We start from the raw sequence: 13,046 nt of genomic DNA on the forward strand, positions 1-13,046 counted from the left end.
CATGAACAGGGGAGGAGCAGAGAGACAGGGAGACACAGAATCTGAAGCAGGCTCCAGGCTCCAAGCTGTCAGCACAGAGCCTGATGCAGGGCTCAAACCCACAAGCCGCAAGATCATGACCTGAGCTGAAGTCAGACGCTCAACCGACTGAGCCACCTAAGCACCCCAAAAGAATTTTTTTTTAAACGTGAAATCATGAATAGAACTCTAGACCATAGTCCCTGGAGCCCTTCTTTAGCTTTATGGAAGGGACTGATGAGACTGTTCAGTATCTCATCCTGAATCAGTGGTGGGTGGAGGAGAAAGAATTTTCGTCACTGAGGAGAGTGTATCTACACATCCCATAGGCTTCCCCCAAATAAATCACTAAAGTTCCACATATATCACAATGGATAACAGGACCAACAAAAGGAAGAGGTCTGTTTGTAGCTCCTTTGTTTATTTCAGGGGTTCAGAGACTCAGATCCTACCTGAATAATCCCAGTCAGAAAAGTTGTGGATGCCACCACACTCAAGGATCTGTTATAGTCCTCAAAGAAGGAGGGCTTAGAAAAGTCATCCTTGATGAAAGCCCCCAGAATCAGGTGGCCACTGTTGAACGGGTACAATCTCAGGACATTGATCATCAGAGCACTCACAAGGAAGTAGGAACCTATGAAAGAAGGTGTTTAGGCAGAAAAGAGAAGTTTAAAACAAAAATTTTTAGTGTTTATTTTTTAAGAGAGAGAGAGAGAGACTGTGAGCAGGGAAGGGGCAGAGAGAGAGGGAGACACAGAATCCGAAGCAGGCTCCAGGTTCTGAGCTGTCAGCACAGAGCCCAACATGGGGCTTGAACTCATGGATTGCGAGATCATGACTTGAACCTGAGTTGGACCCTCTACCGACTAAGCCACCCAGGCGCCCCACTGAAGTTTTAAATGCAGGTAAACTGACATAGTGGACAGAAGGAAGGTATGGTCTGATGTTGTTTTGCCTCTGATCTCAAGAACTTTTCTCTTTTGAAAGTGGCCACTGAGAAGTAAGAAAGAGCAGAGGAAAGAACTCTGGTTCCACATGCTGTGACCAACTCCTAGCATTTAGATCTTGGTGTCTACATATTACCCTCTCTGCAATGTGGGCATATGGAGTGGGATCAAGGGGAAATTGCATATCAGGCTCAGCCACTTTACCTGGTCTTAGAGACAGTAAAAAGTGAGATGGTGGTGAGAGGATCAGAAAACAAAGCTAATCAATAATAATAATAAGAAAAAAATAACACCTAACACTTATGAAGGATTTACTAGGTGCAAAGTGACACTGAGCTTAACCTGTTTCAAACATAATTTCATTTAGTCCTCACATCGACATATGGGAACAAAGGCAAATCTTACCTTTAAACTACCTAACAGAAATAAAACTCTAAGTGCCTTATTATCTGTATTTGGAAATGATTGCAGTGTGCCCCAGGAGCCTGGGAATATGGCAATAAAAGTGTCCTCTCAGTGTCCAAATGTAAAATTAACACATAATGGATTTTAGTAAAGACGTGGGATATTGTCCTTAAAAAAGGCAGGGTAGCACTCTGCATGTAGGATAATGGGATGGTAATCAGCCTGAATATATAAACACATCCGGAGAAAAAGTGTGTCAGTCAAAATGGTCAAGGTTGCCTGGGTGGTCAGTTGTTCAGTGGGGAAGGTCAGGAAAAGGCACTTCACTAAGCAGCTGTTGGCAATGCCCTTCCAACATTATTGGGCGTTTTGTATTTGATTTCTATGCCAGTTTACCTAGGTGAAGAAAATGTGCTGCTTCTATGACCTTCAACCAGTGTGGTGCCTGTAACAATTATTTCTAAATATAAATTAGGAGACGGACTTTTGACTCAGGGAAGGGACCTGCTTATCCTTGAATTTGAATGCTTTGATTACTGTGGCAGCATTTTCTTACTGTAAATTATAAGCTAACACAACTATTAAAAAGTAGGCCACGGACTTTGGTTATTACAGGTCCAGATGAAAGATAGATGCACTCTAGGAATGCTGGCAAAATTGCCTCTGAATCTTCCAGGTTGAGGGCAGGCAGATTTCAATCGTGTGGTAATTTCACCAAGGGAAGTACCTCCTGCCACTTAATTCCTTTGGGAAACAGCTCGCCAGCCGATTTGTCTGGAGGTGGCATTAATAATGACACACTGGAAGTGTTCAGTCTCTAAAATCTGAACACTGAAATGGATAGAATGCCCATCTTCTGCCTCCATTTTTTTGTACCTGAAATATAGTTTTAATTTGGGTTCTTGGCAATAAGGAAATGATTAAGACAGAGACTCTATCCACCTCCTGTGGTTCCAGTGCTGAACTCACCAATGGACATTTGATGACACGATCCAAAAATGACATAAATTACTGAAGAACAGAAAGTTGCGTAACAGACATTGAGAGGAGGAATCAGCTGCCTTGCCAGCAAACTAAACGTCAGGGCTGAAAAACAAGATAATTTAAGTAAGAAAAGGTAGGCTGGCTTTTAAAAGCCACCCTGAATAAAAACTGTAAAGAATATTTAAAATAAAAACAATCCAGTATGTAGCTGACAGAGTGTGGGAACAATATCTCTGGATATACGGCTCTTAATTAGCACCTTTATTATCTCCTTTGATTCCTAGCTTCTACTTCTACTATATGCTTTTTACCCCTCAATTCTAAATCAGAGGCTTAAACACCCTTCACTTCAAGGTCTTCATGCTAATCATGGAAAACAGACATCATAACAATAAGACCTCTAATTCCAACAGCTCAGAAGCAGCCCCATTCCACCCCTAGTCTAGTTAGCAGAAGACCCTGGGAATCCTCTAGGACTGGAAATAAAGCTGGAGAGCGAGGCAAGGATCCCACTTAACTGACATGATTCCAATTTGGTATGTGTTGTCTCTCTTCCATATGCCAATCACTCCCGTCTCTTCTTTCAGCTCCTTCTTCTATACTTACTTTCTTTTCTTTTCTTTTTTTAAAGTTTATTTATTTTTCAGAGTGGGGGACGGGTAGAGAGAGAGGGGGACAGAGGAATCGAAGTGGGCTTTGCACTGACAGCAGAGAGCCTGACATGGAGCTTGAACCCACGAACCACAAGATCATGACCTGAGCTGACGTTGGACACTTAATCGACTGAGCCACCCAGGTGCCCCTACTTTTTTAAGAAGCACGATGAGAATTCGGAAGTTTTGAAGCAAATGGATTAACATGCATGGTGGCATCCTTTGGTGTCTCAAGCCCACAGCTCCTGCCCTAAGGGCCTGTCTTCAACTTACATCATACGGTGTGCTCATCTGAATTCAGTTATGAGTTTAGTGAGCTGATTCAGTGTCTTAGACAAAACAAGGCTCTGTGTGTGTGTGTGTGTGTGTGTGTGTGTGTGTGTGTGTGTGTGTGTAGAAGGTCAAACACATACAAAAATAGAGTATAATAAACTCCCATGTACCCATCACCGGCTTCAACAGTGGTCATCTCATGGCCAGTCTTGTTTCCTCTATTCCCTCACTCCTCTCCCACTCCTTATTAGTTTGAAGCAAATCCAAGACATCAAATTATGTCATCTGCAGATATTTCAGTATATATCTTTAAAAGAAAACCCTCTTTTTTTTTTAAAGTAATCTTTATGCCCAACAAGGAACTCAAACTCATGACCCTGAGATCAAGAGTCTCATGCTCTTACTGACTGAGCCAGCTAGGTGCCCCAAAAGCAAACCCTCTTTTAATTTAATTACAATACCATCATTATACCTAAGCAATTAATAATAGTCAGTGTTCAAATTTCCCTGCTTATCTCATAAATAGTTGTTGCAGTAGACAGCCCTTAAGATGATTTGCTCATTGGTATCCATGCTTTTTGTGTGACCCCCACCCCCTCAGTGTGAGATGGACCTAGTAACTTACATCTAATAAACAGACTACAACAAAAATGGTAGGTGTCACTTCTGAGAGTAGGTTGCAAGAAGACTGTGGCCTCTGTCTTGGTTGCTCTCTGACTCTCTGTCTCTTTCATCCAGGTCACCAGTTGCCAGACTTGGCTTCAAAGGGGTGTGACGAATGCAATTACACGGGCTCAGAAGGCTCCACACTTGGCTTAATACTCTATGACTATTTTGAAATTCTGAATAATTTTTGAACTAGGGGTTCTGCATGTCGTCGGCCCTGCCAGCTGTCATGATGTGAGGATACTCAAGCACTGATGGAGAGGCCCTCAAGGTGAGAAGCACATGAGGGAGCCTGAAGGCTGATCCTCCAGCCTCAGTAGAGCCTTGAGATGACTGACAGCTTGACTACAACCACGTGAGAAACCATAAGCCAAAGATATGGTGGGTTTTGCGGTGATCTTTAAAAAAAAGCATTTGCTGGGCACCTGGGTGGCTCAGCCAGTTAAGCGTCCAACTCCTGATCTCTACTCAGGTCATGATCTCATGGTTCTTGAGATCGAGCCCCATGTCAGGCTCTGTGCTGACAGCATGGAGCCTGCTTGGAATTCTCTCTCTCTCCCTCTCACTCTCTCTGCTCCTGTCCCACTCCTCTCTCTCTCTCTCTCTCTCTGACTCTCTCAAAATAAATAAACATTTTAAAAAAGCCAAGCTGTTTTCCAAATGGCTTTATAATTTACACTCCCACCAGCATTGTGTGACAGTTCCCATCAACTGCATCTGTGTTAGCATATGATACTGTCAGATTTTAAATTTCAGTGTGTATGAGTTAGCATGTAACTCATTTAAATTTCACTTTTCACTACATGGGTTGTCAATAATATTGATCAATCTCATTGCGTTGTTTCCTTACAGATATGTGGGAGTATATCTATTACAGATTTGAATCCTTTGTTGGGTGTATGTGTAACAAATATCTCTCTGATTCTGTGGTTTGCTTTTCAATCTTTATGTATCTTTGAATGAACAACACTTTTACTTATTAATTTATTACTTATTAATTTATTATTTATTTATTTATTTATTTATTATTTATTAATTTATTAATCTTTTCCTTTCAGGTGAGTGCTTCTTATATCTTGTTTAAGAAATTATTTTCTGCTTCAAGATCGTGAAGACATCCTCCTAAATAATTCTAAAAAATTCTTTATTATTTTACCTTTCACATTTAGGTCTTTAATGTACCAGGAGGAGGTTTTTGTATATGGCATGGAGTAGAGATCTAAAAATTGTTTTTTCATATAAGTATCAGGTTGTTTCGTATCATTCATCAAAAAGTTTATTTCTAGGGGCACCTGGGTGGCTCGGTCAGTTAGGTGCCTGACTCTTGGTTTCAGATCAGGTCATGATCTCATGGTTCATGAGTTCTAGCCCCTCCATCGGCCTCTGCATTGATGTTATTGAGCCTGCTTGAGGTTCTCTAAATAAATAAATAAATAAATAAATAAATAATTTAAAAAGTATTTTTCTATAGCGACACATCTGATATAAGCTAATATATATGTGTGTGTCTTTTCTGTTCCATTGGTCTAATAGTCTATTTCTGCAATACCACAGCCTTACTATCTTGTAGTAATTAGTTTAGTAATAATTTTGGTGTTAGTAATGGCCTATTTTTATTGTGAAATATAATGCACATACATAAAGTGCATTAAAACAGATGTTGAGCTGAATAAATACTTATAAAACAAACACCTTTGTTATCACCACCCCAGTATTTGATTACAATTCCATCTATCCCCACAAAAGTATTCATTATTTTGATTTTTGTGACAATACTTTCTTTGCTTTTCTTTATAGTTTTACCACTAGTGTACAGATGGAGTTACACTGAATACAATTTTTATTTCTGCTCTTTTGCTCCGTATTATGTATTTGAGAGACTTCCATGTTGGGGTGAGTTGCTTGAGACTGCCCATGTTTCTTCTGTGTATTCCAGTATATGCATATATGAGTGTTTGTTTATTCTGTCCACTTTTAATGAACATTACCTTAAATATTATAACTTTATATTAAGTCTTGATAATTGGAGGAGCAAGTCCTCCCATGTTGCTTTTCTCCAAAGAATTTGACCATTCTTGGCTTTTGCATTTACATATACATCTTAGAATCTTCTTAAAATGGTCCATTAAAAAATGGATTTACATTAAAATTATAATGAATCTATAAAACTTATTTTGAGAGAGCTGAGATCTTTAAATATTGAGTCTTCTTTTTTTTATGTTTTATTTTATATTTGAGAAACAGAGACAGACAGACAGAGCGTGAGCAGGGGAGGGGCAGAGAGATTGAGACAGAATCTGAAGCCGGCTCCAGGCTCCAAGCTGTCAGCACAGAGCCCAATGCAGGGCTCAAACTCATGAGCAGTGAGATCATGACCTGAGCCAAAGTCAGACACTTAACCAACTGACCCACCCAGGCACACCTAAATATTCAATCTTCTAACCCATGAACATGCTATATTTCAATTAATTTCCATTAACTTAATTAATTAATATTACTCGGTAAAGTTGTATAATTTCTCTAAATGGGTATTACACTTCTTTTCTTAGTTTCATTATAATTTACTTCATATTTATTATGCTTTGGTAAATGGCATCTTTTTAAAAATTTCACTTCTTGTTTCCTGCGGGTATATAGGAATAGAATTGATTTTTAAATGCTGATCTTGTATCCAGCAACCTTGACAAAATCTCATTAATTCTATTAATTTATTTGTAGATTGTTTTCTTCATTAAAAATTACCATCTATGAATAATGAAGTTTTATTTCTTCCTTTACAATCCTTACACCTTATATTTCTTTTTCCTACTTTAATACACCATGAATTCCAGTATAATGTTGAATAGCTCCTATTTACTCTTGATAAGCAACATATAGCATAAAGAGAAAGCCTTTTGAAATGTAGGGTTTCAAATAATTTACCAATACAAGGAAGTTAGAGGATTACTTGGTAAGTGCCTGAGAACTAAGTGATCTAGTCTCAGGTAAGCTTAGGCTGTGGAGAAATACAGGGAAACCAAGTTTCCAAACTTTCCAACACTTTAACATTTTTTTAAATTTTGAGCTAGTTTTAGACTTACAGAAAAGTTACAAAAATAATAGGGAGTTTCCATATATCCCTTACCTAGCATCTCTTGTTGTTAATATTTTTTATTTTTTATTTATTTATTAAAAAAAAATTTTTTTTTTCAACGTTTATTTATTTTTGGGACAGAGAGAGACACAGCATGAACGGGGGAGGGGCAGAGAGAGAGGGAGACACAGAATCGGAAACAGGCTCCAGGCTCCCAGCCATCAGCCCAGAGCCCGACGCGGGGCTCGAACTCCCGGACTGCGAGATCGTGACCTGGCTGAAGTCGGACGCTTAACCGACTGCGCCACCCAGGCGCCCCAATGTTAATATTTTTTATAGTCTTGGTATAATTATCAGAATCAGGGAATTAACATGACAAATTAACTAAAGACTTAATTTGAATCTCATCACCGTTTTCTCACTAATTTCCTTTTTCTGTTCCACGACTCTATCCAGAGTCCCACATTCTATTTAGTTGTTATTTCTCCTTACCCTGCAATCTGTAATAGTTCCTCAGGCTTTGTCTTTCTGGACTTTGACGCTTTGAAAGAGTATTAATAGATCAGTTATTTTGTCAAATGCCTCTCATTGCGGGGTAGTCTTAGGTTTCCTCATGAGTGTACTAAGGTTACACATTTTGGGTGAGAATGCTACAGACCTCATCTGTTGTGTCCTTCTTAGGATTCATGATCTCTAAATGCCTTACTGTTGGTGATATAGCATTGGTTGTTTCAAGTTGTTTCTCCCAGATTCTCTAATGTAGAGTAGTGGAGTAGTTAACAAATATCTTTAGGAAGATACTTTGAAACTATGCAAATCTCTACATAGTTTGCAAACTTTCACCCACTAATTTTAACATCAGTTAGTGGATTTTATCATGACAATTATTACTGTGGTGTTTCCCTAATGGTGATTTTGTATTTTCTTTTACATTTATAAATTGGAATTCTACTATGAGGAAGATCTAGCAGTTTTTATCTATCTATCTATTTAATTTTTTAAAAGATTTTATTTTTTTAAGTGTATTTATTTATTTTGAGAGACAGTACAAGCAAGGAAGGAGCAGAGAGAGGGGGAGAGAATCCCAAGCAAGATCTGCACTGTCAGCACAGAGCCCGACATGGGGCTCGAACCCACAAACTGTGAGATCATAACCTGAGCTGAACTCAAGAGTCGGACACTTAACCAAGTGGGCCACCTAGGTGCCCCCTAAAAGATTTTATTTTTAAGTAATCTCTACACCTAACACGGGGCTCAAACAACCCCAAGATCAAGAGTCACATGCTCTACCAACTGAGCCAGCCAGGCACCCCTAGCACTTTTTAAATAAGTTCTTCACCGTGTAGTACTTTTGTTTCTTTTGAGAAAATTATTAAATGTCAGGTACTACCTATTCAAATGTAAGTAAAACTTTTGAATTATTTACACTACAGATTATTCCATTATTCACACTACTTAAAATAATACACAATCTCTCAGCCAGTTAGCAAGAGTTGCTCAGATTCATGCATTTATATAGTAATGTCATCATTATTATTCCACAAAGATCTTGAGTACCCACTATGTGCTAAATACTGTGCTGGGTACTAGGTATACTTATATGTCCTAATGCCTTTTGGTATGAAATTACACTGATGATTTGGTAATTTAGCAATGAGATGTCCATAACTTTGACCATAAATAAAGGACCTTTCATAAGTGACAGTGGGTAGAAGGCTCACAGCTAAAGAATCAGTACCAAGAGTTCAGGTCTCTCATTGCAGCCCCATAGGAATGCTCTAGAGACTTTTTGATATTTTCCTGGAAGTGAAGGTACTCATATGAATGGATCATTTTGGTTTATAGCCGCCACATAGAAATTTGAAAAGGTACTCCTTTATTGCAGGAATGCAAGGCTAATTCAATATTTAAATATCAATGTAATCTACCATATTAATGGTCTAAAGAGAAAAATCACATGGTCATATCAATAATGCAGAAAAAGCATTTGACAAAATACAACATCCACTCATGATAAAAATTCTCAGTGAACTAGAATAGAATGGAAAGTTCCTCCACCTAATAAAGGGCATCTACAAAAATCCTACAGCTAACATCATACTTAATGGTGAGAGATTGAATGTTTTCCGTCCGAAGATCAGCAACATGTCAAAAATATCTATTCTCACCTCTCTTATTCAACACAGAGTACATGTAAGTCTTAGTCAGTACAATAAGCAAGAGAAAGTCATAAAAGCCATTCAGATTAGAAAGAAACACAACTGTCCCTATTTACAGAGGACATGATTATCAATGTAGTAAATCCCAAGGAATCTACAAAAGATTCTTGGAACTAATAAATGAGTTACAGGATACAAGGTGAATAGACAAATCAATTGTATTTCTATATGCAAACAATGAATAATTGGAAACCAAACATGTTTTAATTGCCACACAGAGTATCTCCAAAATGAAACACTCAGGTCTAATTCTAACAGCAAATAGGCAGGATCTGTATGCTGAAAACTCCAAATGCTAATGAAAGAAATCAAGGAAAACGAAAGTAAATGGAGAGACATACTGTGATCATGAACTGGAAACTCAATATAATAAAGACATCAATTATCCCCAAAGTGATCTATGGACTTAATGCAGCAGCTATCAAAATCTCCATAGGGTTTTTTGGTAGGTTAAACAAGCTGATTCTAAAAGTTATATAGAATAGCTAAAACAGCTTTGAAAAAGAACAAAATTGGAAGGATCACACTATCCAATTTTAAGACTCATTATAAAGATAGAATAATCAAGACATGATATTGGTAAAGGGATAGACAAGTAGATCAATGGGACAGAATAGAAAGTCCAGAAATAGACATACAAAAATATGGCTCTTTGATCTTTGACAAAAGTGCAAAAACAATTCAATTAAGGATAGTCTTTAAAAATCATGTTGAAAACACAACAAAAAATAAAGCTTGACCTAAACTTCACACTTTATGTAAAGATTAACTCAAAATGGATCATGGATCTAAATGTAAAACATAAAGCTATAAGTCTTTTAGAAAAAAACATAGGGGCGCCTGGGTGGCTCAGTCGGTTAAGCGTCCAACTTCAGCTCAGGTCATGATCTCGTGGTCTGCGAGTTCGAGCCCCGCGTCGTGCTCTGGGGTGATGGCTCAGAGCCTGGAGCCTGCTTCCGATTCTTTGTCTCCCTCTCTCTCTGCCCCTCCCCCATTCATGCTGTGTCTCTCTCTGTCTCAAAAATAAATAAACGTTAAAAAAAAATTAAAAAAAAAAAAAAGAAAAAACATAAAAGAAAATCTTTGTGACCCGGGGATTAGGTGTAAAGTTCTTACATACAGTAGGAAATTCACAATCCATAAAAGGAAAAAAAATGGATAAACTGGCTTTATTAAAATTAAAACCTTTTGTCCTGTCAAAGACACTCTCAAGAGAAAAAAAAGATAAGCTACACACTGAGGAAAACTATTTGCAAACTGTATGTATGACAAAAGATTGGTATCTAGAATACATAAAGAAATCTCATAAATTAACAATAAGAAAAGAGAATTTTTTTTTTTGAATTAAAAAATGGGCAAAGGACTTGAACAGGCACTTCACCGAAGAGATTATGAGGATGGTGAATACGAACATGAAAAGATGTTCAACCCCATCGGCCATTAGGGAAATACAAATTAAAACCACAATGAGATCTCACTACATACCTCTTTTAATGGCTACAAGAAAAAATACTAAAAACTAGCCCTTATCAAAATCGAGAATTTTGCTCTGTAAATACTCTGAAAAGACAGGCTACAGATTGGAGATTTTATCTCCAAAACACAAAAGACAAAGGACTAGTATCTAGACTATAAATAACTCTTGAAACTCAACAGTGAAAATGCAAACAATCCAATTAGAACATGAGCAAAAGACAAGAGTCATTTCATTAAAATATTTAGGTGAGTAAATTAGCATATGAAAAGATGTTAAACATCATTGGCCATTAGGGAAATGCAAACTGAAACCACAAGAGACCTCACCGCATCCATATAAAATGGCTAAAATAAAAAGTAGTGACAGATGCTAGTGGGCATGCAGAGCAACTGTATCAGAGATTGCTGGTAGGAACATAAAATGATACAACCATTCTAGAAAATAGCTTGGCAATTACTTAAAACTCTAAACCTGTAACTACCGTACAATCCCATAATTGTGCTCCTGGATGATTATCCCAGAGAAAAGAAGACTGTGTTCATTAACCTACACACAAATGTTTCATAGCAGCTACATTTGTAATAGCCAAAACTTGAAAATGATCCAGATGTACTTTAAGGGTAAATGTTTAAATAAGATGTGGTGTGGGGTGCCTGGGTGGCTCATCAGTTAAGTGTCCAACTTTGGCTCAGGCCATGATCCACAGTTTGTGGGTTCCAGCCCTGCATCAAGCTCTGTGTCTGACAGCTCAGAGCCTGGAGCCTGCTACGGATTCTGTGTCTCCCTTTCTCTCTGTCCCTCCCACCCTCACACTCTGTCTCTCTCTATCAAAAATAAGTAAACATTAAAAATTTTTAAATAAACTGTGATGCATCCATACCATGGAATACTACTCAGCAATTTAAAAAAAGGAATAAACTATTGATACATACAACAACCTAGATGAATCTCCAGAAAATTAAGATGGGGGGAGGGGGAAGGCAATCTCAAAGAGTTACATACTATATGACCCTATTTATGTAACTTTCTCAAAATGACAACACTCTAGAAAAGAACAGTTTAGTGGTTTCCAGGGTTAAGGAGGGGATGGGGGCAAGGGGTAAGTGGGCGTAACTACAGAAGGGAAACATGAGGGGCGCCTGGATGGCTCAGTTGGTTGAGCATCTGACAATTGATTTTGGCCCGGGGTCATGATCCCAAGGTTGTAGGATCGGGCCTTGCATTGGGCTCTGCACTGAGCTCAGAGCCTGCTTAAGAGTCTTTCTCTCTCTCTCTCTCCCTCTCCCTTTGCCCCTCTCCCCTGCTCGCAGTCTCTCTCTCTCAAAAAATAAAACAAAAACCAAAACAAAAAAAACCAACCTTAAAAATAAAGGGCAACATGAGGGATCCTTGTGGTGGTGGAAATAAATAAAAAATACAGACAATATAAAAAGAAGGGTGTGGAGGAACTAGAATTCTCATACCTTGCTGGTCGGAATGTAAAAGGGCAGGTACAGCCACTCAGGTACATAGACTGGCAGTTTCTTATAAAGTTAAACACACACCTACCACATGGCCAACCATATCACCTTAGAGAGATGAGAGCTATGTTTACATAAAAACCTGTACCGGGGGTGCCTGGATGGCTTAGTCAGTTAAGCATCAGTTTCTTGATGTCGGCTCAGGTCATGATCTCGGTTCGTGAGACTGAGCTCCTAGTCAGCCTCTGTGCTGACAGCATGGAGCATGCTTGGGATTCTCTGATTCTCTCTCTCTGCTCCTTCCCCCGCCCCCCACAAAATAAATAAGTAAACATTTTTAAAAAACCACCTGTACCTGAATGTCCATGGCAACTTTATTTTTGACAACCAAAAACTGGAAACAAAATATCTATCAATAAGTGAATAAATAAACAAACCATCCTATGGACTGTTACTCAGTCCAGCCATTCCTATGGATTATTACTCAGCAATGAAAAGAAACAAGCTATTGATGCATATTACGGTTTGCATCAATTTCAAAGACATCATGGTGAATTCAAGAAGCCAGCCTTTGAGAGTTATATACTGCATGAATCCATTTACATGATATTCTCAAAAAGGCAAAACTATGGTGATAGAGAACAGATTAGTGGTTGCCAGGGGAGGATGTGACTAAAAGAGGTGGCATAAGAGCATTTGGGGGCTGATGGAACTGTTCTGGATCTTCACTGTGGTGGTAGTTACAGAAATCCATACATGTGTTTAAATTTATAGAACTGAACACCAAAAGGAAAAAAGTCAATTTTACTGCAGGGTAATTAATTATTTAAAAAGGGATCCCTTTGGGGGGCACCTGGGTGGCTCAGTCAGT

General features: G+C 38.4%; 1 protein-coding gene across 1 annotated transcript in view; it reads right to left on the minus strand.

Annotated features, from left to right (window-relative positions):
* SLC26A8 (solute carrier family 26 member 8) overlaps positions 1–13,046 on the minus strand; it is an 83,822-nt gene that overhangs the window by 52,559 nt on the left and 18,217 nt on the right. The window contains exons 4-5 of the mRNA XM_043592968.1: positions 2,340–2,456; positions 471–652 (exon numbers count right to left, since the gene is read on the minus strand). Of these exons, the coding sequence (XP_043448903.1) occupies positions 471–652; positions 2,340–2,456 (299 nt within the window). The remainder of the gene's footprint in view (positions 1–470; positions 653–2,339; positions 2,457–13,046) is intronic.

The sequence above is a fragment of the Prionailurus bengalensis genome, chromosome B2 (genome assembly GCF_016509475.1).
Source record: "Prionailurus bengalensis isolate Pbe53 chromosome B2, Fcat_Pben_1.1_paternal_pri, whole genome shotgun sequence".
NCBI classification, from domain to species: domain Eukaryota; kingdom Metazoa; phylum Chordata; class Mammalia; order Carnivora; family Felidae; genus Prionailurus; species Prionailurus bengalensis.